At 34.7% G+C, this 26,329-nt stretch overlaps 2 protein-coding genes across 2 annotated transcripts; both read left to right on the plus strand.

Moving 5' to 3' along the window:
- The first annotated feature begins 663 nt into the window (after positions 1-663).
- On the plus strand, positions 664-5,670 carry LOC125916995 (zinc finger protein 644). The gene has a single exon (XM_049623259.1). It carries the CDS (start codon positions 2,644-2,646, stop codon positions 5,668-5,670), a length of 3,027 nt encoding a protein of 1,008 aa, XP_049479216.1. The 5' UTR covers positions 664-2,643.
- LOC125916993 (zinc finger protein 644-like) lies at positions 5,657-26,329 on the plus strand. Its single transcript, XM_049623257.1, has 4 exons — positions 5,657-6,441; positions 8,347-8,469; positions 23,721-23,823; positions 24,629-26,329. The coding sequence occupies exons 1-4, from the start codon at positions 5,784-5,786 to the stop codon at positions 24,819-24,821; spliced, it is 1,077 nt and encodes a 358-aa protein (XP_049479214.1). The 5' UTR covers positions 5,657-5,783; the 3' UTR covers positions 24,822-26,329.

A 26,329-nucleotide genomic window follows, 5' to 3' on the forward strand; every position in this document is an offset into this window, starting at 1 on the left:
TGAAATTTGAGGAGTCCAATATAACATTAGTTTGATTATTTTAATTTATTAGCTTCCCTTTTTTGAACTTTATGAATGATGTCTACCTTCAAATGTGTCCCCTACTTAGTTACATTAACATAAACTGGTGTTGATGGCTCTGTTACATATATTTGACTATATAAAGATAGTTGGAAGAACTTTGAAACAGTGTGAAATTAGGTTATTGGTCAAATGCTTTCTTGCCTAGATGCCACATAACCATCCGTGAATGTAGGGAAATAAATTTTGGTGTCAAAATTCTAGATCCATTATTCACTGTAACAGATTTTGATGATTCAGTGTTCTGCATTATATCTCAATGCAACAGCTATGATTTTAGAATACTGTTAAGAAAAAATGTACTTGGAACATGTTTTGGTTAAGATACATTCTAAAATTAAACCAGGAAATTTTTTTTATTATTGCTAAAATACTAGCTTACTGAAACAGTTTCTTATAGCGTATTTTTAAACTGATGGAGTAGATTTTTTAATATCAATGTGCTAAAAAGAAATTTTCTGAAAAATGAACAACCTCTGTTTTTGAGTAGAGAGATCATTAATTTGGGGACAAGTTAGGCATATTTCTTTAGGTGTGAAGGAAAACTTTGTTAAAGACTTCATTTTATATTTTAACAATATCTAATCTGATCTTTTGTTTTTTTCCTTCTGCTAGATGTGTTTAGAGATAGAGGATATAACACATACATATATTCTTCCTGTGTTTTTGTGGCAAAACAGTTTGGTATCTTTAGAATGTGAACTTATGGAAGGCTCATATTAAGGCCATTCTGGTAATGAGAATGCAGTCTCCAAGCAGACATGATATTCTCATAGTTTGTCACCCTGCTGTTCAGGGGGTACCAATGAAGTTGCTTTAAATGGGAAGCGTCTGTTCCATCTCTGAACCTCTAACACCAGAACAGATGGGTGGAACATGGAACATAGAAGGTTGTACCTCTGAGGTGGTAACAGTGAAGCCACTCATTAACACTGAATTTACCACTTCGTTAGCAACATTGCTTCCTGTTGAGAAAAGCTAATACAGGCTTTCAGATTGACTGAGCATATATTTGTCTACCCCTGTGATTATAATAAGTAGGAACACTAAGTGTCTTTCAGGCTACTTTTTTAAAAATTCTGTTGTCCATTTCAGATTTATGAGACCGTTCCTATTTGGACATTTTACCTTTTTATGTAGTTTAATGAGAAATGTCAGGAATGGGTAATAGTATAGCATCAAGATTTGCTTTTCTTTTCATTGACATTTACACACTCTTCCTTAACACATGTTTATGTGCTGCCCATTTTTAACTTCTGTGTATGTGATGTAGAGACTCCTGCTGGGTGCTGCATTAGCACCATTTTGGGGTGATAGCATTGAATATGATCTTATTGGAAGTCTATTTTTATTGCTGTGGATGTCTGCCAATCTCAGAACAGAATTCTGAGACCTATGAGGGGCAGAAAAATTGTTGGTATACATAATAATGCCAAAGAAAAGATATTTGCAGTATTATTTATAATATTTGTTGTATTAAAGAACACATCTTGTGGAAAGAATAAGCTCGTTATAAGCACTTGTTCTCAGTTGTGAAATACGAAAGTAATTAGAAATAATTCTTTTATTCTTTAACTAGACTTAATGTTTTACAGCACATGTAGTTGGTACCATAAGAGATTAGAAATAATGAACTGTATTGAAAATGTTTTAATTTCTAAATATCAGATTAAATTCATGCTGTCTTAAAATAGTATTATTACTTGTTATTCAAGTAATATACAAGTACAAATTTAAGTACTATGAAGGAGAAGAAGAGAGCAGAAACCTAGCATGTCTTGTTTGCGGTTTTCCGAATAATAGAGCAGTTCCTGGCACATGGTAAGGGCTCAATAAATATTTGGAGAATGAATAAACTGTACTTACTACCATGTGCAAAAGGAAAAGAAATAATGGAATTTTATGCCAGTACTTCAGATAGTTCATACCTAGGGTTGCCAAATTTCAGATTCTTTAAATTGTACTTGACGATTATTGGATATTTTGAAGGCCTTGCTATAATTGCTGAGTCAAGAAGTCAGAACCATGATGGAATTTGCATTAGTTGAATGGGGTATCTAAGTTTCATGGGAAGAAAATTGTCTCCTCTTACACACTTTTGCTTTGATTTTACAGCTATGTTTTTATTCACTCAACATGTTAGTCCTTTATTCACCAAATACTGCCTGAGCACCTTTGCCAAGCACTGTGCTAGGTTCTAAAGATATGAAGGTGACTAGGTATAGTCCCTGCCCTCAAAGAGTTTACATTCTTCCAGGGAGACAGGTAGTTCCAGTATAATGTGCCCATTTCTAATATTGCTGTTCTCTAGATGTTTTGTATATATTCAATATTGGTTGTTGTTGCTTAGCACAAAGAAAAAAAATAACCTAACCTTTTTTAAAGTTTTTCTTCATTCTTGGAAAATTATTAGGACCTCCACATAAAAAGAATGGAATTATGCTAATAAAAATGTGTACTTTGAACTCTCCATACATTCTACTAGAATTTTTTTTCATGCAAATCTAAATTTTTTTTCTTCCATTTTCTAGACTAAATGTGTTAAATGGGCTTGCCAACAATATGGATGATTTGAAGATAAACACCGATATTACTGGTGCTAAAGAAGAACTCCTAGATAACAACAGTTTTATCTCAGACAAAGAGAGTGGAGTTCATAAACCAAAAGATTGTCAGACATCATTTCAGAAAAATAATACACTCACTCTGCCTGAAGAACTGTCAAAGGACAAATCTGAAAAAGCCTTAAGTGGAGGCCAGTCTACTCTATTTATACATGCTGGTGCTCCTACTGTTTCTAGTGAAAACTTTATCTTGCCTAAAGGAGCTGCTGTTAATGGACCAGTTTCACACTCCTCCTTAGCTAAGACTTCCAGTATGAATAAAGGCAGTGTTTCATTAACCACTGGACAACCTGTGGATCAGCCAACAACAGAATCTTGTTCAGCTTTGAAGGTGGCACCTGATCTTCAGCTATCTACACCACAGAAAGCAAATCAACACCAAGTTTTATTTTTGTTATCAGATGTAGCACATGCTAAGAATCCAACCCATTCCATTAAAAAACTACCTACCTCTGCTTCCGTTGGTTGTGACATTCAGAATTCAGTAGGGAGTAGTATAAAGTCAGATAGCACTTTAATAAACCAAGTAGAGGTGGGTGAGGATAGTGATGATTTATTGGTAAAAGATGATTGTGTCGATACATTAACAGGAATCTCCTCAGGTACAGATGAATTTAGGTCAGAAAATGAGACAAACTGGGATCCCCAAAAAGAGTTCATTCAGTTTCTTATGACTAATGAAGACACAGCGGATAAAGCTCCAGTTCACTCCAAAGTAGGTCTAGAAAAAAAGAGAAAGCGGAAAATGGATGTAAGCAAGATAACTCGTTACACTGAAGATTGCTTTAGTGATTCAAATTGTGTACCCAATAAGTCAAAAATGCTAGACGTAGACTTTCTAGAACAGAATGAAGAACTACAAGCAATAGACTCACAGAAATATGCATTATCAAAAGTGAAGCCTGAATCAACTGATGAAGACTTGGAATCTGTGGATGCTTTTCAGCATCTAATTTATAACCCAGATAAGTGTGGCGAAGACAGTTCACCCGTTCATACTAGCACTTTTCTTTCTAATACCTTAAAAAAGAAATGTGAAGAAAGTGATTCCGAGTCACCTGCTACTTTCAGCACCGAAGAGCCATCATTTTACCCCTGTACAAAGTGCAATGTGAATTTTAGGGAGAAGAAGCACCTCCACAGGCATATGATGTATCATTTAGATGGGAATAGCCACTTTCGTCATCTTAACGTCCCAAGGCCATATGCTTGTAGAGAATGTGGACGGACATTTCGAGATCGTAACTCACTTCTAAAGCATATGATTATTCACCAAGAAAGAAGACAGAAGCTGATGGAGGAAATTCGCGAATTGAAAGAACTTCAGGATGAAGGAAGAAGTGCACGATTACAGTGCCCTCAGTGTGTGTTTGGTACCAATTGCCCTAAAACATTTGTGCAGCATGCTAAAACCCATGAAAAAGATAAAAGGTACTACTGCTGTGAAGAGTGTAACTTCATGGCAGTGACAGAAAATGAATTAGAATGCCATCGAGGCATTGCCCATGGAGCGGTGGTAAAATGCCCTATTGTCAGTTCTGATATAGCCCAGAGAAAAACGCAAAAAAAGACTTTCATGAAAGACTCTGTTATAGGATCATCCAAAAAATCAGCTACCTACATATGTAAGATGTGTCCTTTTACGACTTCAGCCAGAAGTATTTTAAAAAAACACATGGAGTACTTGCATTCATCATCATGTGTTGATTCATATGGTAGTCCACTTGGACTTGATAAAAGAAAAAGTGACATTCTTGAAGAACCTATAGATATTGATAGCACTAAACCATTAATTAAACAACAGTCAACCACATTTCCAAAGAACTCTGCTTTAAAACAAGATGTAAAGCGAACATTTGGATCATCCTCACAATCAAGTAATTTTTCCAAATTCCATAAGCGTCCACACAGAGTACAAAAAGCTCGGAAAAGCATTGCCCAGTCAGGTGTAAATGTGTGCAATCAAAACAATTCTCACAAGACTGTTATGATTAAAAGCAGCACTGACCAAAAACCTAAGTATTTCCATCAAGCAGCAAAAGAAAAATCTAATGCCAAGGCGAATAGCAACTATTTATATAGACACAAATATGAAAACTACAGAATGATCAAAAAATCAGGTGAATCATATCCTCTACATTTCAAAAAAGAAGAAGCCAGTTCACTAAACTCTTTACATCTGTTCTCATCATCAAGTAATTCTCACAACAATAGTTTTATTTCAGACCCTCAAAACTCTGACACGAAAAGGCCAGAAAGCTTCAGAGAACACAGGCGTGTAGCTGTAAAGAGAGTAGTTAAGGAATCCAAGAAGGAAAGTTCTGTTGGAGGAGAAGACTTGGATAGCTATCCAGATTTCTTGCATAAAATGACTGTTGTTGTTTTGCAAAAACTTAATTCTGCTGAAAAGAAAGATAGCTATGAAACAGAAGATGAAAGTTCCTGGGATAATGTTGAGCTAGGTGACTACACTACACAGGCCATAGAAGATGAAACCTATAATGATATTAATCAAGAACATGTAAACTTATTCCCGCTTTTTAAAAGCAAGGTAGAAGGTCAAGAGCCTGGAGAAAATGCTACCCTTAGTTATGACCAAAATGATGGCTTTTATTTTGAATACTATGAAGATGCTGGAACTAATAACTTTTTGCATGAGATACATGATCCTCAGCATTTAGAAAACGCAGAAACTTCATTGTCAAAGCATAGTTCTGTTTTTCACTGGACTGATCTGTCTCTTGAGAAGAAATCATGTCCTTACTGCCCAGCAACATTTGAAACAGGTGTTGGGTTATCAAATCATGTTCGAGGACATCTTCACAGAGCTGGATTAAGCTATGAAGCCCGTCATGTTGTATCACCGGAACAAATAGCCACAAGCGACAAAATGCAACATTTCAAAAGAACTGGCACAGGGACACCTGTTAAGCGAGTTAGAAAAGGTAAGTTTCCACGTGGATAATTTGGGTTACTATGTCTATTCAGATTGAAAGAATTTGAAGGTTTTGTTCAAATTTGGTCTTTATTAGAATAAAGAAAAAATAATTTTATTTTTCAGAGTTAATTGGCTTTAAGATGATCACTTTACAAAAAATTCTGATGTTACTCTTAAAAAATTTTTTTTTAGCTATAGAGAAGTCTGAAACCACTTCTGAACACACTTGTCAGCTCTGTGGTGGTTGGTTTGATACTAAAATTGGATTATCGAATCATGTTAGAGGCCATCTGAAAAGACTTGGAAAGACCAAATGGGATGCTCATAAATCTCCAATCTGTGTTTTGAATGAAATGATGCAAAATGAAGAAAAATATGAAAAAATCTTAAAAGCATTGAACAGTCGTCGTATTATTCCCAGACCATTTGTAGCTCAAAAACTTGCATCAAGTGATGACTTTCTATCTCAAAATGTTATACCTCTTGAAGCATACCGTAATGGCCTAAAGACTGAAGCTTTATCAGTGTCTGCGTCAGAAGAGGAAGGGCTGAGTTTCTTAAATGAATATGATGAAACAAAACCAGAACTGCCCAGTGGAAAAAAGAATCAGTCTCTTACACTGATAGAACTGCTTAAAAATAAAAGGATGGGAGAAGAAAGGAATTCTGCTATTTCTCCTCAAAAAATTCATAATCAAACTGCAAGAAAGAGATTTGTTCAGAAGTGTGTTCTTCCATTAAGTGAAGACAGCCCGTTGATGTATCAGCCACAAAGAATGGACTTGACTATGCACTCAGGTAAGAGGATGTTTATGACTATTGTGTATAATTTAAACAGTTTAATTATGCTTACTTTTATGGAATATTTGTAGGAAATACTTCTTAGAATGTTTTTACTTAAGCTGCTTTTTTTGCAGAGCAGAGATTGGTTATACTGTCATTTCTATATAAATCATCAGTTGATGCTCATCAGCACTGAATCTCTGTGCCTCATTTCTTGGTCAGAATGTAAGGTGAGAACAAAAAACAAAAAAAAAACCAAAAAGCTGATCTGTAAAAATAAAATCTGCTATGGCTGGGGAATGGTCCTATGGATGGGAGGTTGACGTTGTTCAGAAGCATAGCATTACTGGAATGGCATACCTGTTCTCTATTTGCCAGTGCTCCAAGATGATAATGGTCTCAAGATTTAGCTATTGGTTTTCCTTCTGCTTAGGTCAAACAAACAAACAAAAATAGGCTCTTTAAACTGAATGGATTGGTGTCTGTTGTGTGTTGTGATTAACCCAAAGAAACTTCTCCTTCTCCAGTTCCTCGTTGTATTGTGGGATAGTTCGGTTTTGGAGAACTGTTGTGAGTATAAAATATTTGTTTGGGGCTTTGCAGCGGTGGTCTAATGGAACAGAACAGATGTTGAGGTTAGTGCTTGTGCACCAATAGTTTTTCCTTTTCAAAAGAACAGTTTGTATTGGCAAATGATGTAGCAGATGAAATAGCCTAACTATATTTGTTATTGCTAAGTCTGGTTTATACTTTTAGATTAGAAAAATTTTAAGTGTCTTTGTCGGTTTCTTTTGGAGGTTAAGAATGTCGATGATTGATTAACTTTGTGGTCTAGCCCTGAGTTGAACGTGTCTGAGGTAAAAGTAACTGGTCAGTGGGTTAATAATGAATACAATTACTATAATGTTGATTTGTTTACTTGGGACAGCCCAGATATTTGTTTGCAGTTTTGATTTAAGGAAAGATTACCTTGTGTTGTAAGTGGTCTGAAAAATGGTCCTGTATGAATTTCTGGTTAATACGGTTCTTTTGTACGAAGAGAGTCTTTCAAAGTCAAATTTTGAACATTTTTCAGAAGAAGAAAATGTAAGAAAGGTGTGTCAGCTGTGTTGACTGAGGTGTAGTACACTGGAGAGATGGAAACCGTATTTGTGGCTATCATAGCTCGTGTTGAAGAAACCAACTGAAACGAGTTGGGGGAGTGAGAATTGTCTTAGAAGTTAGGAGTTTCTTATTGTTTTCAACATGTTTTCTTTCCTGTGATGATTAAGATGTTAGCTTGTTGATCATTTATTTAGCACAAAGATTTTAGCAAAAAACTTCAAATCATTAACTTTCATTATTGATTGCGCATTCAGAGTAATGAACATAAAATGCCCTGAATAAAATGTTGTGTCTAACAGCTGCTCAGTGGTGTGTTTTACCACCTTTTCTCCCAGCCTTCATCAGAAAGCCTAATTTAGTATTGAGCCTTTTACGGTTTTGTGGGTAAAACACTTTAATTACCACTTTGTCAACTAGACTTTTTAATTCTTTGTATTGGTAAGTTGCAAGCTTTGAAACTTCTCAACTGAACAGTGCTCTTCAAATCACAGGATTGTATTTTAGGTTTAGGAAATGATCTGCGTAACACAGAAATCTGCAAGAAAGTGATAATAGGTGTTAAATCCAGAGGAGCTTAGAGGTTCAAGGCACTCCTCTTCCACCTTTCCAAAGAGCATGGGTTGGCTCTAAATACTAACTACAAACTAATAACATTTAACTTAACCCCCCCCACCCCCGCTCCTTATTTTAAGTTAAGCTAATTCAATGAACGTTTTTTAAACCATCTTTATTGTGGTACTTTTCTTCACGCTTTTAGCTAAGAAAATTTCACTTTTTGAAGTGAGAACTGGATTATAGTTTTCTTTTGAATGATAGGTATGCCTGTGAAGCTTAGAACATGTGTGCATTGCAATACGACGTTTACAAGTGCTGTTAGCCTGTCCAACCACTTACGCGCTTATGCACGAAAGAAGAGTGCTGGACTTTTGACTGGTACAGGTATGTTTGAACAGATAACACAGCAAGTCTGCTTGATTCAGTACATTTTTTTTCCCACCAGACTGGTGCTAATTCAGATGATATTTATAGCTTTCTTTGGTAAGCACAGTTGAGTCTGAATATACATTAAATTTCAGCAACTTGTAAACTGTTAGATATCATTTTAAGCAAGTTCTTCTTTTTCATTTGGCTTCTATTGACTTGATTTGGGAAAAATAAATAAATAACCCAATAGAAGTGTGGGACTTTTGAGTCTGCCTAATTCCCATTGATTTTTAAATTACACTATTTTTTGATTTTTAAATTTATTTTTGTGAGTAGATTCCAGTAAGGCAACCTCTCTTTAGTAAAAAGGATTGTAGTTCTAGCCTAACGAAATGCTTTATTAGGAAAGAAAATTATTGTGAAATTTCAAATATGTACCTTAAAACTAAGCAAAACTAAGGAGTTTTCATTAGTCTGTAGATGACATCTTTAAAGGGATAAGCCTTAAAAATGGCCCATGTTGACAACTGAATAGATTTTTCTTTTAATACTCCTAAACTACGTTTAGGATTAATAAATACAGCCAACACATAAATCTCAACATGCACATTTCTGTGTTATTTTTGGTTGGTTAGCCCAGCCTTGCAGATACTCTTCATATTGCCAGCCTGTGAAAAATTGTATTAGCTTACTCATATGTAATACTGCTTCTTACCCTACAAAAAGCCTTGCTCTTTTCATTTGTAGCCTTTCAAGCTACCCTGCTTTAGCAAATCCCATTTCTCTCATGTCTTAAAATACACTCTTTTCTAAATATATCTACATAAATCCTTTTGCCTAAAACTCTCCTTCCAGTCTTTTTATTTCTCTTGCTCTTTTAGATCACTGCCTTCTGCTTCCTTCTAGTTGCTGTTTTCCCAACTTTTTTGTTCTTCCTCATGTCTTCCCTTGGCTTACATCCAATATGTTCTTGCTACCAAAGAAACACTTGTATTCATACTAATGTCTTTCTTCTGCTTCTTTGCTTTATCCTTTGACTTGATATACAAATGACCAGGGATGACTGTTGACTGCATTAAAAGAATAGAGTGAGTTTTACTTTACTGGATTAGTAACCTCCTACTGTGAGGTTTTAGGTTTTATAATATTACTCCTACCTTCATCAGGCTTGAAAGGGGATTGCAGACATTAGAGGCAGGGAGGCAGTGAAAATAAAAGACTGTAGAAACAGAACTTCACAGTTATTGCTACCACAGTTACTGACTTTCACTGTACACTTACTATGTGTCAGGCTCTGTGCTGTGCAGCCGAATTGCGTAACATTTAACCTTCACACCGCCATATGAGTTGTAGGTGCAATAATTCTCTCAGTTTTACAGAACACTAGGTCTTAGACAAGTCAAGACTTAAGGTTAAGTTACCCAGATTTATGTAGTTATTAATAGCAGAGTGGAAAAATCAAGGATTTCTTATCCTAGACTTTTGTTTTTAATCACGATGGTCTGCCACATACAGAACAAAAGCAGTTGAAAATCCTAAAAGAGGTTAGGTTTAAAGTGGGGAGCATTCTGGTGAAGACTGAATAAATGAGTCTTACAAAGAGCAAGGACCCAAGAAACAGGCCTGGATTAGATTTTCGAGGACTTTAAAAAATATTTCAGTCTGACAATTCAGACAGATAATTGCAAATATTCAGTGAGGCGCATCTCTCCAGTACAGGTTTTGTAGGCCATTAAAAAATGCTTTTATTCCGTCTGAAAATCTTTTAAAACATAGTATTAATTCTTTATAAATAACTGATTGTAGCCCTCCACTGACCAGGGGTGCATTCTAATGAACACTTTATTGTCTAAACAATTTCATTATTAAAGAAAAAGTTAATATAGGATGAATGGGGATAGATTTCTTTGGTCATCAAGAAAAAAAGAGAACATTACTTTTTAAATATCATTAAATACTAACCAAAATGTCAGAAGAGTTAGAAAATAAAAGGTGTGTGTTTGGCAGTCCTAAGGCAAAGAGAAGGGAAATTAAAAGCTGAAGAAAGTCTTAGGGTGGTATTTTCCACAGCACATAACCACTTTTAACAAAAATAAAAAACTCATGCACCTTTTCTTAGAAATTCTGAAACATCCCCCCTCGTTTTTGAAAGCTTCTTGACCAGTAGAGCTACACAGAAGATGTCTTTGCTGCTTGCTCATGCCAACTACAAAGTTTTTTTTAATAAGCTTTCTTATTTTTTGTTTTCCAAATGAAACATTCTGTATTATATTTATAAAGTCCACATGCCTGTTTTCTTCCTCTGTATCAGTTGCAGTGGTGTAAGTCAGTGGTCCCAACCTGTAGTTTCCGGAGGGTTCCACCAGGTTATTGTAAGAGATTCATCAGTTCATACGAGTAACAAGCATTATTTCTCAAAAATAAGTAAATGTTGTTTTGATGGAAAAAGTACAGAAACATTTGAAAAAATCTTTACCTTAATCTAAGTATATCACAAGACTGAAGCAATGTAAAAGGAAAATAGGTAGGACTAAAGCCTCCATAAGAATGTCTGGGACCCATGTTCTTAATTCAAGTAGTCTTCATTCATGTGGATTTTATTTATGTGACCTACTCTTGAAGAAAAAGCTTAGGTATCCCTACAGTATGCTAAAGGCCGGCTTGGTTATGATAAACCCCAAATAAACCCCAAAGCTTCCTTAGAAGACACCGGCTCCTGGCCTCTTCTGTGGGAACTAGTGGTCTTTGGAGGGAGAGAAATATTCTAGCTAGCCTGAATAGACCCAAAAGAATGCTTCTCTACTTCCCCAAATAGCTGTCTTATGAAAGCTGTGGACCCCATCCCAGAAACATGCACTTATTTCATCCACAGATAAAAAGTTTTCTATATATTTCTGTATTTAGGTATATCCCCTAAAGGTTATCATCTGTGGACACTTCCTCTAGCAGAAAGCTGAGAAAAGGGAGATGACAAAATAAAAATGAAGCAGACAGAACTGGGAATCAGGAAATGTAAGAAATCTAAGCCCTAAGAGTTAGAAAATGCTTAATATGCCAGAACTGTGTAACACCAAAACTAACGTATTTGGTCACAAACATAAATTAAAATACAACATGCTTCCTAACTTTAGTAAAAGGAAATGATGAATAATAAAGTAGGAAAGCTTGGAATTAAAGACATAGAAGGGTAGCCATACCTGGGGCAGAGTTCAGTTGACAAAAAAGAATAAACTTCACAGATTAAAATTTTGCCCAGAACTGACCCAGTTTGTCATCCATTGGGCAGGTTCCAGTAATTGTTTAATAATTTCCATGTGCCTTCCATGGTAGATGCTCATTTATGAAACTTTTTTTTTTACCTTTTTTAAAATGAATTTTTGTCTAAAGAGGCTAGTGCCAAAGGGTTTACTTTATATTCTGTATTGTAAATTCAAGGCATACTTATTATTTTTTAAGGCATACCTATTAAGAATTTATTACAGTTAACATAGACTGCGCTATTGGTAGACTTCTTTTTCAAGCTTTATTCTCTTTAGGTTAACTTTTTACGTGGTCATACAGACTTTTTCCTGGGTAATTCTTTATATAGTCTAATAATAAGAACATTGCATAATTTTCATTAAAAATCAGAAATTTCGTGTAGTTCGTATTAAATGCTTTTGGACTTCTAATTTTACTATTGACTTTTTTGTGTTTAATATTTAAATTAAGTGATGCCCTTTTTATACTGGCAGTATTAAAAACACAGTATCACTAAGTTATTAATAGAGCAACTGTACTGACTGGGTTAGCCCTTTTGTAGCGCCGAGTAATAGAAAAGTGCCTCTTTCAGAGGTGTCCTGGATTGGACGATAAGTTACATGGTACCTTGGTTATTAAAATTTCTAAAATATTTAAAATTATTTAAGGCAGAATATATTCTATCAACTTAATCTGCAGTTAGGAACCAAAAAAGAAAAATATTTTGAGGTCAAAGCAAGTGAATTCCAACAGGTGAAGAAAGGGGAAACAATTAAAGTCCGAGTAGGTTGTTGTGAAAGGAAATGTATCAGTTAAGAGGAAAGCATGTTTGCACAATGGTGCACAGTGATGCAGAGCCATGTTATCTCTTAAAAAGCAGAGAGAATAACAGTGGTGTTCAGCATTTTTATTGGAATTCCATTTTACATCTTGACCCTGTAATACAAATGCACATTAATACACATACTCACTTGGTCACTCATTACTCACCTGAAGTGATTGTGATGTACTCTAATAATTTCTATTTTATTCTTTTTCATTAAAAATAATGCTGGTCATGACCCAGTAAATTGATTTACTACTTACCAAGAAGTTACTACCCACAGATTGGAAACACTGCCCTCAAGTGACTCTTTTGCTTAGGGACTGGTATTGACCAGAATCAACAATAGTAACATGTTAGAAATCATAATACTACTTCTGTGGCAGCATGTAAAATTATTTTACTCATTGTATTCAGGTGTTTATCGGTAGATCATATTTTTTAAATAAAATGCTGACCTGTACTATTTAAAGTAAATTAGAGATTCCTAGTTATTTAAAAAAGTAATGCAGGGGCGCCTGGGTGGCTCAGTCGGTTAAGCGTCCGACTTCGGCTCAGGTCACGATCTCACGGTCCGTGAGTTCGAGCCCCGCATCGGGCTCTGTGCTGACAGCTCATAGCCTGGAGCCTGCTTCCGATTCTGTGTTTCCCTCTCTCTCTGCCCCTCCCCCGTTCATGCTGTGTCTCTCTTTGTCTCAAAAATAAATAAAAACGTTAAAAAAAAAATTTAAAAAAAAATAAATAAATAAAAAATAAAAAAAAAAAGTAATGCAAGAAAAACATTTTTATATGCAAATATATTTGGGGAAGGGGTTTCATTTCATTATCTTCAGAACACTTCCGTGACAGCATTTTAGAAGTAAAGCAGGATTATTACTATTCTACACCAACAGACTCACCACCATCATAATTAATGCATAACTTTTCCAGTGAGAAAAAGATAACTTAAAAACTTGGGACCAGAGTCTTTCAGTCAATACTACCAGTGCAGTATGTCTACATTCTTTTTTTAGTAAAGTCAGTGTTTTATTTTTCATACCACCCACTTTTAAATAGAGTAGTAGATTGCATGTTACTTAATAGGATCTTTTGCCTGTTTTCAGCTTTAATGATCTAATTGGCCACAGAGGCCTGCAACAACAAGTGCTAATGAATGTGTAACACAGTGCCAGGTGCTGAGCGGGTGTATAAGCCACCAGAAAAGTAATTCTTACATTGTGGAATGTGCTATAGGAACACTTTTCTCCTGCGGTGGAAAGAAAAAAATAGTATTGTGAAAGCTTCTTAAGATGCATTAAATTACTTGTCTTTTCATGAGTGTCTCTGCAGTGTCTTTTAAAACATTTTTGTAATGTTGCATCTTGAGGAAATTGCACGCTTTTATAGTGATTCATTCAGCCTGAAAGAGTACAAAGAGAACATTTTTATCTTCTTATTATGATTAAACTTCAAAGGAGCAAACTAGCTTCTAGTTAAAGCAAATACCTTGATAATTACTCCAGAGTAGGCTATCTGGAAGATACCTGGGAAGCATGAAACATGTCCCTGTCATCAAAGAACTTAGGAAAGCATTATTGCAACACATACAAAACTATCAAAGTTAGAGACCTATGCAAGATAGTATACAAGTAAATGGAAATAAAGTATTAAGTGCTGTAGGAGATAAAGGTGTTTATTTTAGTCTAGACCGTCTTTTGAGGGGAGCTGGGAATTAAGTTGGGTCCTTTTTTCCTGCTGTCATTATAATGTGTCTCGTTACTAAATAGAGCCTCAAAAAGAAGGAAAAAGGAAAAAATGAGAATAGTTCATGCACATATGTTTCTTGTCATTATGTTTGAAGTGAAAGAAAGTAAAACCTAGTAGTCAAAGAAAATTTTCATTCATTCAACAAAATTTTTAGTTCTTTTATCATACCAGGACCGTGCTAGAGGCTGTAAAGACTGCGCTTCAGCTCCATAAACGTACTTAGGATCCTGTGGGATAGGTACAAAGATACTATTATGGTGGAAAAACTTTATAAGGTTTCAGCTAGACCCTGAACTTGAAGGATGGGTAGTTTTAGGAAGAAGAGACAAAGTGGAACGTTCTCAGTAGAGAAAAGAATGTAGTTTAGGCACGAAGGGATGAAATTTCGAGTTCAAGAGGTACTGAAAGATTCAGTTGCGGGTGTTTGGGAAGATGGTAATGTCAGAAAGGTAAGGTTGATACTTTTGGATGCTTGCTAAAAAATTTAGGAAATCATTGAAGAATTTTTTTAAATAAGGGAATAATGTGGTCGGACAGATGGGTTTCTGTGTTTTCTTGGTTATAACTTATCTCTGTAGTACCATCCTTCATTAAAAGTCTATATCTGTACATATTTATGTGCACAGTAATGTATCATTATTTGGGATTAGCACAGTAATAAATTGTTCAAGTTGAGTAAATTTTCCAGGTAATTGAAGACTAGTATCAAACTTGATTTTACCCTAACCATTTTGATGGTTATGTTTCTAAAATGTTGTTCTTATTTCTGCCTTGTGAAACTGTAGACTGAGTATAATTTAACCATTTGAGTACATAAGTGTCATCCTTATGGATACTAAGTGTTTTATTATGCCAGCAAGAAATGGGCTATTTGCCCACAATACGAAAAATTGATTGGCCATTTGCCCACAATACGAAAAATTGATTGATTCAGTAATTCAACAAGCAGTTCTTTTAGCTCATGCTCTGGTTTATGCATTGTGATTAGTACTGCAGAGATAAATTGCATCTTAGAGTAGAACCACATAATATATAACTTTAATACAAGGCAAATCGTAAGTGCCATTGGTACTTTTGGCTAGACCAAGACTCAGCAAGGTTTTAGGAAGTCACATTTGATTTGGACCCTGAGGATAGCTAATTGAAATGGAAATGGGGTTAGGGGTAGGGAAGGAGCATACCTATAGGAGGGAGCAGCTTGGGACAGTGTGGAAGTTTATTGCAAATACTTAGGAAGTAGGAGATAACAGGAGTAGAGGTGAACAGGTAAAGGACATGGAATGCCAATCTTATGGTGATGGAATTAGCTTTGTAGTGAGGAACAAGGGAGGATTTTTTTGTTTTTGTTTTTGTTCTTTTTTTTTTTTTTTTTTTTTAAGAATTTGAGAAACGTTAAAGGATTTGGTGGGGAGGTGGAGAAATTATAAGTGAGGTCATTTTAGGAGTCTTGAACCAGGACAATGACAATAGGAATGTAAAGGAAAGATAATAGATGCACAGATAATACTATGGAAGTAAAGTAAGCAGAACTTGGCAGATTAATTAGAAGTAGAAGAAGAGGACAGAGACAGAAATGGCTTAGGTTTTAAATCTTGTTACTAGGAGGATGGTTGTACTAAAACAGTTAATGAATCTGCTGCGGTGGGGTTTCCTAAAAGGTTAGGCTTCATTACTTATCCAGCAACACCTAATCATCCAGCTATCCACTGTAATAAAGCAAATAACCACACGTACTGAATCAGTTAAGTTTGTGGTTAGGAAAATGGAACCCCGAAAAATGTTGTACCCTTGTGGCACAAAATGTTTACATTTTATGATGCCCTCTCTTGATGTCATTAGTTATAAATTTTAGGGATTCTCTTTGATTGATACTCTTTTTTGACCAGCCACTTGTTTTTCATAAAAATCCTAACGAGTCCCCTACCATTCCTATTGGTGCTGTTACTACTTTTCTGAGTTTTGCTTTTTATATCTTGTTTGGATCTTTTTAACAATTGAACTAACCTGGACTGTTATGTTTTGGGATTTTTTAACATGTCTAATATCTTTATATCCTTTGTTATAATCTTTTGTGTTCGTTATGATTTCCATTCTAACATGAATTTTTTAATGCTGTTTATAATCTGGGTTAAGATATAGTTAGACCTTAGAGTAACAGGGCATGTTCTAGGCAGAGCTGAATGTAGGTAATCAGCATTAAGTAGCTTTATAGAAATAGTAAAACAATACACAGACTCTCTCTTTTGGAGGTTGAGGTGAGAGGATGACTTGTGGAGACTCTGCTGGTCCCTCATGTGTCTAAGAACTGGAAAAATAGGGCTCACTATTTCTTTGTTGTGTCTGGGATGTAAGGGATAAGGTTAATTCTTGCTCTGCAGTGTTTAGAGCGTCTGTTTAATTGTGGCCTTAGCTGGAAGTTAACTCAAAGTAGAGGATACCTGGTCAGCACCATGTTTGATTTTAGTTTGGATTTTGGCTGGAATGTGTAAACATGTGAAAATTATAAGAAAACTGAATCAGAGATCTGTTGGGGTTTGTGTGTTTGTGACCTTTAGATTTACCATTATAATTATTGTGCGCCCTGTGTAAGTTGAACATGATTATGTTGAAAATAATTTAACTGCAATATTAAAGTAAGGTAGATTCCTTACCTAATTTACTTTATAGTCAGAAACAGTTAATTACTCCTACTAAATATGAAATGATATTTTGGAAATACTGAGACTTTCAGATGTCAGGGAGTGTGATTATATTCAAATAATTCTAAACAAAAGTGATTTATAGCAGATTAGTTATGTATTTTAATGTCTATTCCAATTTCAGGTATGTCTTAGTCTTAGGAAAGTGGTCAGTATTGGTAAGTGCCTATTTTGCTTTAGTAAAACAGCATGCAAGTTCAACCCACGTTAAGGAGGAATTTTAAATGTTTTTTTCTTTACCTGTTGCCACAGAGAAATAATAAATTTGCTATCTTTAACTCCTAACTGACTAGTAAGCTACTTGTAGCCAGAGTATTGTTAGTGTGTAACTTTTGACAAGCTAGAAAAACTTGTATGCCTCCACTTTATTTATAGAAATCTGTGATAAAGTATCATACTTAGGTATAGCTTTTCCCTTTATGTTTTAGGGACATAGTACTCAAAATATTCTTTTACTAATATCCCCTCTACTTTGAAATAGCAGAGACTTCTACAAGTTGAATATACTTTTTTTCTTCCAAGTAGACCCAAGTTTAAATAAAGGCTATCTTCATTTGCTTGAACTCATTCTCTGGGCCAAACATAGATGCCTGGCTATTGCTGCCCTTAATATAACTCTTAATTTGTAGGGCAAACTCAAGGTACCTGCCTTTTCTAGACTAATACTTTAAGCAATAAACCTCATACTTAAAGCAAAGGAAATCTGCTTTTCAAGTATTTTTGCATTCCATCCTCTTCTAGGCAAAATGTTAAATCATGCAGGATCTGATTAACTTTGCTATGATTGTTCTGTGATTCTATGTTAGTTACTGTTTTTAGTCATTGAGAATGGAAACTCTAAAAATTGGTGAAAGTAACTTAAAGTACTGAAAAAATATCCAATTTTGGAGGGAAAATGTCAGGAGAAAATAATGGTGAAAATACACTTCAGAGGTTGCTAATTGTATATCTTATCTATATGCTTAATTCTGATTAGAAGGGGAACATTGCTTTTCATAAAAATAAACCACTTAAACTGCTTTATATGTATCTTGGGAATAATGATTGGTTTGATGATGGCAGTATACGTAAAAACAAAAAAATTGGTATTGGGAGTAGGGAAGTCCTTTTCCATTTTAATGGGTTGTAGAGAGTAAGATTTAACAATTCTTCTCTTAATAGCTTTTTTTTTTTTTGATTTTTTTTTTTTTTTTTTTATGAGCCAAGAGATTAAGAAGTGGAGCTGAGGGCTGCCTTTCTCATTTAGAGTGGTAGATACTCAGGACCCAGAACTAGTCACACAATTTGTAGGGTCCCGTGCAAAATGCAGATGTAGCGCCTTGTGTTAAAAAATTAAGAATTTTAAGGGGCGCCTGGGTGGCTCAGTCGGTTGGGCGGCCGACTTCAGCCCAGGTCATGATCTCGCGGTCCGTGAGTTCGAGCCCCGCGTCGGGCTTTGTGCTGACAGCTCAGAGCCTGGAGCCTGTTTCGGGTTCTGTGTCTCCCTCTCTCTGACCCTCCCCCATTCATGCTTTGTCTCCCTCTGTCTCAAAAATAAGTAAAAACGCTAAAAAAAATAAAATAAATAAATAAGAATTTTAAGACTGTGTACGACAAGAGCGTTAAACTGAGTGTGGGTTGCTTTGTGTCTGCTCAAGTCATATACCCATGAAGGCTGTTTTGTAGGTACTTTATGCAAAGATAAGAGTGTACACTGAAGAAAGAAGAATTTGGCTCTCTCTATCCCCCATCCCTACTTTATCCAAGGTAACAGGTTTCTTCCCCGATTCTTCCCCCCCAAAAATGCCATGTTCCTTTTTCAGTTGGGACTGAGGGAAAGAAAATGTTATTTGCACAGTCTGTTATGTGCTTGGGACTTACGAACTGTGAAAGATTAATGACGGCAACTAACATTGAGTTTATCAGCTCACACTTGTGTATCCCTTGGGACAGGCATATGCATTCTCCTCCCACCTCTCCACTGCCATTACCTATCTCCTCCACTACCAGTGTGTTAATGGTGGTAGAATGATGATTTAACCTATTTATGTCTTTTTTTATCCCTCCTGTCTTCCTGAATGAGCTCATAGCTGCTATTGCCTACCCATCTTATACAGACCAACTAGATGGAGAAGAAATTTTTCTTCCCTCTACTAGGGCTATACCATACCTCTTATTTTGGATAGGTATAGCCTGGCCATTACATTAAGTTTCACTTTACCCCAGAGATACCAACAACCAGTTAGGAGCAAAACTGATGAAATGGGACTTTTAAATAAACGGGCAGGGGAGGATGATTGCAAATGAAAATATTTTGGAGGTGAATGTTAATTTAGCTTAGTTATAATGTGCTCCTTTACCACACTGAACTTTGGATGTTTCTAAGAAATAAATCCTCATTTTTTGAGATCATTTGTGTAGTGAACTAAAAAGAACATGAAATTCATTGAAACAATTGTATTTAATGGGCAGTAAGGTGGAAAGGGCAAAAGTACTTACTTAATAATGTTAGAGCCTAAAGTAAATTCTTTTTCTTCTGGGTATAAAACTAAATAATGCTCAAAAAAAACAAACTTGAATTTGTATCTCTTGTGTTATTTATTAATTTGTTTCTCACTGATCTGGTTTAGTGCTTTAGACACACTGTTGTTGTTGTTGTTGTTGCTGTTGTTGCTATTGTTGCTGTTGTTATATTTTGTAGCATAGCAGTTTGGTGTTCTTTTTGAGGGTTCATAAGTCTATTGTATTTCTCTTTCATTCCTATTTGATCAAACAGCTGTTCTGTTATATACTGAAAGATATATTCTAAAACTTTGTATATGGCCTTACAGTATAATTCACTCTCTTTACAAGTAAGTTAAATACTCCCAGTAGCAAATTAGATCCTTTATAAATCAGATAACTGCAAAGGTGTTTTTAACAGTTTTCTGGTTAAAATCAATCACTTAAACATTCTTTACCACCCTGAATAGGAACCTTAGGAAGGTTTGAATGACTGAATTTGTTCCTTTCTGAAGATGCAGTTATACTCAAGAGAAGAAAATTAAGAATTTCTAAAATCAATGTAGTATTTTGTGTAAATACATTTCAAGTACAGAAACAATGTTAGATTTAAAATACTTTGGAAGAGATAAAAGTGTTTGTGTTTTTATTTTTTGACACTAACAAATAAGTGCACACATAAAATCCTATTACAGGGGCGCCTGGGTGGCTCAGTCGGTTGAGCGTCTGACTTTGGCTCAGGTTATAATCTCATGGTTTGTGGGTTCGAGCCCCATGTCAGGCTCTGTGCAGACAGTTCAGAGCCTGGAGCCTGCTTCAGATTCTGTGTCTCCCCTCTCTCTGCCCCTCCCATGCTCATACTCTGTCTCTCTCTGTTTCTCAATAATAAATAAACATTAAAAAAATTTTAAATCCTATTACAAAGAAAAACTTTGTGTAAATTTATGTATTTGGCAGATTATTAATGTAAATAACTTTGTTAAACTTTTGACTATTTATCACAAATATTGATAAGCCCCATTATACTAAAACTGAATGTGTTAGTGTTGTGTTCTAATGTTCTAGTGACTCCTGGTACAGTCCAGAATAAAACTGCTTTTCCCTCTAGATATAATAAAAACTGTTGAATGAGAACATTTGTGTAATAGATATGTTTGTACATCATCTATTTCATGTAGTGGAACATTTTGTGTAAATCATCTTTTTCATGTAGAGAATACCATATGGGTGTCCCTTTTGTGTGCATATTAATATGTTAAATACTCATTTTTTTTTTTTTTTTTTTGCAGATTTTTCTAAAATGTTTGGGCTGTAATGCAGGTGTGAAGTTTGGATGTTGGTATTAGAAAAAACTATTCCTGTAAAATGTATTCATGTTTTATCATCTAAGATAAATAAGTGACATTTCAAGGGATAAGAAATTTAAAAGTGATCATGGAGGGGCACCTGGGTGGCTCATTCGGTTAAGCGTCTGATTTTGGCTCAGGTCATGATCTCATGGTTTGTGAGTTCGAGCCTTGCGTCCAGCTCTGTGCTGACAACTCAGAGCCTGCTTTGGATTCTGTGTCTCCCTCTCTCTCTGCCCCTCTCCCACTCATGCTGTCTCCCTCTCAAATATAAATTTTTTTAAAAACAAGAATTATGTAAAAGTGATCATGGAGATATTAAGACACCAAGGTATTTAGGTATAATTACCAAAGGCCCTAGGTTTTTTAATATACTTACTTTATGGACAAGTTTTCCAAGGGATGCTCAGTGCATGTGTTCTCTGAACTTACTTGGAACACTGGGTAATGGAGATTCTGTCATATGCTGAGAGAGTTGTCCTTTCTGAAGTCATAATTCCTTTAAGTATTAATTACTATAAAAACTATGGCATTTTCATTTAAAATTTAGATCTGATCATTCATAAAATAGCCTGAACCTCAGTTTCTAGAGTCCGTATAACATCAAAAGTCAGAAAAATTCTTTTTCCTGTATTAAAGTCAAAATTCTTTCTACACCTCAAAGCAAACATGTCCAGTTCCATTTTTAAAGAACCACAGCATCTAAATATATAATAAAACATTGTATTGCATACTTGCCTATCACCCTCTGCCCTTATCCCTCAATTTGCTTTACACCCTTAACGTTAGCATTCTGTGAACAAATTTTTAAAGGATTGTTATAATGCATTCTGTTTGTATCCTACAGTAATTTATTTACATTTTAAAAGGAATTTGAATACAGTGTGGCAATTTTGACAACCAGCAAGCTCATCAAAGTAAGATTCTACCTATAATCTCATGATAAACCAAATGCTTACTCTGTTGCACATAACAAAGACAGGGATTGTGTGTGGTTTACCTTATAGATAGGGAAAGAAAAGCTGACATCTAGTAACACTTAGCCCTTTGAGTTCCCTAAACTCTTTACTTCTGTCTAGTGTATGAATTGCTTTAAAGTCCATTTAAATTCAGATTGTTCACCAATGCAACTAGGGGGGAAAAGGTGCTACTTGCAAAGCACTTGATACCTCACTCTTTCTGCTGGTTGTGAAGAACTTAGTTTCAACATATAAGCTAGACTGATCAATGAAGAATATGACTGCTAGCAACATATTCATTTAAACAAATGATGCCGAGGTGTGCTACAGGATGCTATCTGTATGGCATAGTAGAACAAATTTCCATTCATATGCTGTCTAAATGTCAAAGGTTCAATTATTGGGTTTTCCTTTGAGTATTTGTTGAGTTTCTACTATGTGCCAGGCTCTTGACTGAGAAAACTAATGAGATTTTTCTCTTCCAGATTTTGGTTGTTTAGCTTTGAATTAGCCATTCTTTAATACTTAACTTGATTTCCTACAGTTCTTTACTTACTAGATTCTTCTTCTGAGCATAAGCAAAGGAAGACTCTGGGCCCAAGCAGGATTTTACTTTTTAAAAGGCAGGTGACAAGAAGCAGAAACCAGTGGCTTGAATGAGATTTGTCTAGGCTTCTCATGGATTTTAATTTTCTATATGACATTTCTGTTAGCATTGCTACTTGACTGTAAGGAACTGTGTTTACTGGTTTTGTAATAGTAGCATCTGTTCTTTTGGAATCTGGACTTTGAACAACTCATTTCACAGAGTCATTGGATAGCCAGTTCCTATTCTTTCTTACCTAGAATTTTTCCAGGGGATTTCACATGGCAGGTTGACAGAAGAAAAGCCATTTGTGTAACTCTTCTGTTACATTTGTTTCCCTTCCCCTTGGATCCCTAGAGATAACTCTTACCTTCTCTTCCTGCTAATTGACCAGCAGCACCCTGGAATACTGTCATCCCTTTGTCCAAAGGAATGGTGTAGTTGTATTCAAAGACCAATAAAATGTTATGTTCTGTCTATTCCCCCTATAAAAAATACCTTTTTTTCCCTTATTAAGTTAGATTTTATAGAATAAGTGATTGAAGGAGAAGTCAAGTAATTGAAAAAATTTTTAAGACAGCACTACAATTTTGATCGACTTTAATATAAAAATCTTTTTTCCCATTTTAGTCACGTTTTAAAAATATAGATAGGAGATAATGTAAATTGAAAAAAATGTGAAGAATAGTTAGCATTACATTTCTGGTCCATTTGTAAACTTTTGTGAGATAATCTGGATTTATATTTCTTAGTAAAATTAAACATGTATTATTGTACATACAATACAGGTTGAGTTAAAATTTGAGAGTTGAGCTTTTTTTGCCCTTTCGTGTATAGGGCCAGCATATAATTTTAAGAGCTATTTGCTATTAATAGAATTCAAAGTGTATTTGCCCTAAAATTGATTTCTCATTGAGCTTTTTATTTGTTGGTGATGATCTTTTACTAGGTTTTCAAAGCATGTGAGACCTACTTAATGGAATAGTAATCAAATGGAAATTTAATATCATTATCTTAAGTAAAAGATTATAATTTTCCTGAAAATAAGGAAGATTAATGAGATATTAAAATAATGGACTTATGGCCATAAGAGGAAAGATTACTATTGTAATAATTGACCAATTCAGTAATTTTAAGTTTAGTTACATTTTCTCAGTTCTAGTTTGGTATGATAAAGCATTATTTGAAAAAGTAGTACAAGAAGAATGTATGCAGGTAATATCACTGTAATTAAAGACCCCACTGCAAGTTAGTGCATGCTTCAGGGTACACAAAAGAATGTAGACTTTTTCTAACTTGATTTAGATGGTCTTGACCTCTCTAGAAGTATGTATTTATGTTTTGGAATATATAAGAAACGTTAAGTCTTTCTCTTCCCTTTTTTAGCCTTAGATTGTAAGCAAAAGAAATCAAGGTCAAGATCTGGAAGTAAGAAGAAAATGCTAACGTTACCTCATGGTGCTGACGAGGTTTACATTCTCCGATGCAGGTATATGCCTATTTTGCCAAGTCTGCTCGGTTTCTTCAGACTTGCTTTGAGACATATTAGCTGACTTATTTGGGATTTTTAATTTGTGGCAGAAGGTGCATTCTCAACAATCAAGTTCTAAATGAACTTTTGGAGACAGGCTTAAATACACTGTATTTCTCATAATACACTATATTTCAACAACTGATGAATAAATTTTTTATATTTATCTCAGAGTCTCTGATACTGTTGATTTATGAAAGTAGCTTTTTTTTGTTGTGGTATTTATTTGCTTTGTTGGGTTTAATTTGATTTGGTTTGATTTTTTTTTTTTTCCTTAATTGTCTTGAGTTTCTGCTTCTTGGGAATGCGTTTTCTCTCCACTCATACTTCTAACTAAGTATAGCTATACAAACTCATTCCCACCTCCTTCTATACTCATCCTCATGCAGTTTAAGGAGTTCTGAATTGGGGAAGGGTCTTTTGAAAACAGTGGTACATTTTGGAATTATAGTTGTTTTAAATGTATTGAGATGTATAGGCATTAAGACCTTTTAGTTAATTTAATTTAATAGTAATGTTCCCACCTCTACAAATATTACTAGAGGTAATATAGCTGTTAAACCTATGAATTGGCAGTTTTATATTGTATTAAATCATTTTGACTTTGTATGTATTTAAAAACTGTTGTCAAGTGCTCCCGTATATGGTAGCATCTCTAGGCTATGGTAAACTCTACCTCTTATGTGTATGGATTTTATGTGACTTGGTTTTAAATAAAGGGAATTGGTCATGTTAAGAGAACTGTTATCAACTTCTTCTATAGGTTTTGTGGCCTAGTCTTTCGTGGACCATTGTCTGTTCAGGAAGACTGGATTAAGCACTTACAACGACACATTGTAAACGCTAATCTTCCACGGACTGGAGCTGGCATGGTGGAAGTCACGTCACTACTTAAAAAGCCTGCCTCCATTACAGAAACTTCATTTTCTCTACTAATGGCAGAAGCAGCTTCATAGAACAAGGAAACCTTTTAAATAGCAAATTTAAATTGGATGTACATTTGAAATTCTTTGTCTTTTTTTTTTAAAGCCATGTTAAATTATCCGTTTATAAATACTAAAGCAGGAATATGGGGAAAAGTGAATTACAGTGACATCAGAGCAAACTGAGTACTTCAAACAGTAAGTAGTCTATATATTTTATATAGGACGGAAGCTGTGTTTTTAAGGTTTACTAAGTTTTGTCAGTTAATGGTGTTCACTCGATGAAAGATCAGTACATGTAAGCAGTCATTAATAAACTGTTGCACATGAATAACTTAAAGACAGACTTACTGGAAAATTACATTTTCTGCAGTGTTACCAGAATCAAAGTTCTGTTTATTCCCCACAAGACTTGCATTGAAAAATAAGATATTATATTTTGTTTGTATGTATTTAGTGTTTTGTATAATACCAGGAACCGCTAAACTAAATTTACTCAACTTAGGGCATTAAATATCATGTACTTCATAGTTTGAGACTGTTCACTCAAATAGGGCAGAGTACTATTCTATCTAGATGTGTAAGTGTTTTTTTAAAATCACATGGAACGGTTTTTTTTATACTAAAAAGTGGAGGGAGATTTGTTTAAACAAGTATTTCTAAAAGAAATATGTACATAGTCCTGGAAATTATTTGTGGTAAGGAAATATCCTTTACTCCAGTTGCATTTCTCAGACAATAAAGTGGTGCATCCATGCTACCTCCTACTTTGTCAACAAAGATGCTATTTACCCTTTACATTTTTGTATCATAATAGATTTAAAAAATCTAATGTTCTTTATTGCAAGACATCCCTTTTGTTAACAGATTTGTTTCTTTTTAATGTTTTACTTAAATTTTGACATGCTTACAGGACAGGTTTGCCTCTTACTTTATTTAACATTGTAGAAATGTAATTAATGAACAATGCTCACTACACAATTTAGAATAGGCTTTCTCATTTATATTCCAAATTTGATCAGTTAGCAAAACTTAATACACCAATTGAAATATTTCTACATATAATGAGAATGTTTACAATTTAAATTTTAGAACTTGTTTTGGATGTGACTATATGTACGAAAATCGTGTAACACTATGCTCATGCTAAGAACCGACATAACGGAATTACTGAAATAAATGTGCTGTGAGGAATGGAAAATATGGTGCAGATGTCTTGGTCATGATAAATTGTGATTCTTTTAAACTCTTTCCAAAAACAAATTAGTTCTTTTAACCTGCAATCAGATTCCTTTACAAATAACAGTTTTTGTATGCAAGCACCATTTCATTTTATTTCATGTAGTATGGCTAATACTATAGTTGAAACAAGGATATGCATTGATAATTTTCTTCGTATGTAAATAAAGTTAAAAACAGTTAAAATAAGGAGTATTTTGGTAGAGTATATACATACCTCACTGCCAGTGAATTGCTTTCCTATGGTATATCTCCTTACCAGAAAAATCTCTAAATAAAAAAAGACTTAAAGAAAATTATAA

This window comes from Panthera uncia, unplaced genomic scaffold (assembly GCF_023721935.1).
Source record: "Panthera uncia isolate 11264 unplaced genomic scaffold, Puncia_PCG_1.0 HiC_scaffold_1389, whole genome shotgun sequence".
NCBI classification, from domain to species: Eukaryota; Metazoa; Chordata; class Mammalia; order Carnivora; family Felidae; genus Panthera; species Panthera uncia.

What these genes read in the sequence shown, in the direction of transcription:
- LOC125916995 (XM_049623259.1), top strand. Translation starts at nt 2,644, where the DNA reads ATGGATGATTTGAAGATAAACACCGATATTACTGGTGCTAAAGAAGAA.
- LOC125916993 (XM_049623257.1), top strand. Translation starts at nt 5,784, where the DNA reads ATGATCACTTTACAAAAAATTCTGATGTTACTCTTAAAAAATTTTTTT. An exon ending in TGGACTTTTGACTGGTACAG is followed by an intron (nt 8,470 to 23,720) that starts GTATGTTTGAAC and finishes TCCCTTTTTTAG; the next exon opens with CCTTAGATTGTAAGCAAAAG. An exon ending in GTTTACATTCTCCGATGCAG is followed by an intron (nt 23,824 to 24,628) that starts GTATATGCCTAT and finishes CTTCTTCTATAG; the next exon opens with GTTTTGTGGCCTAGTCTTTC.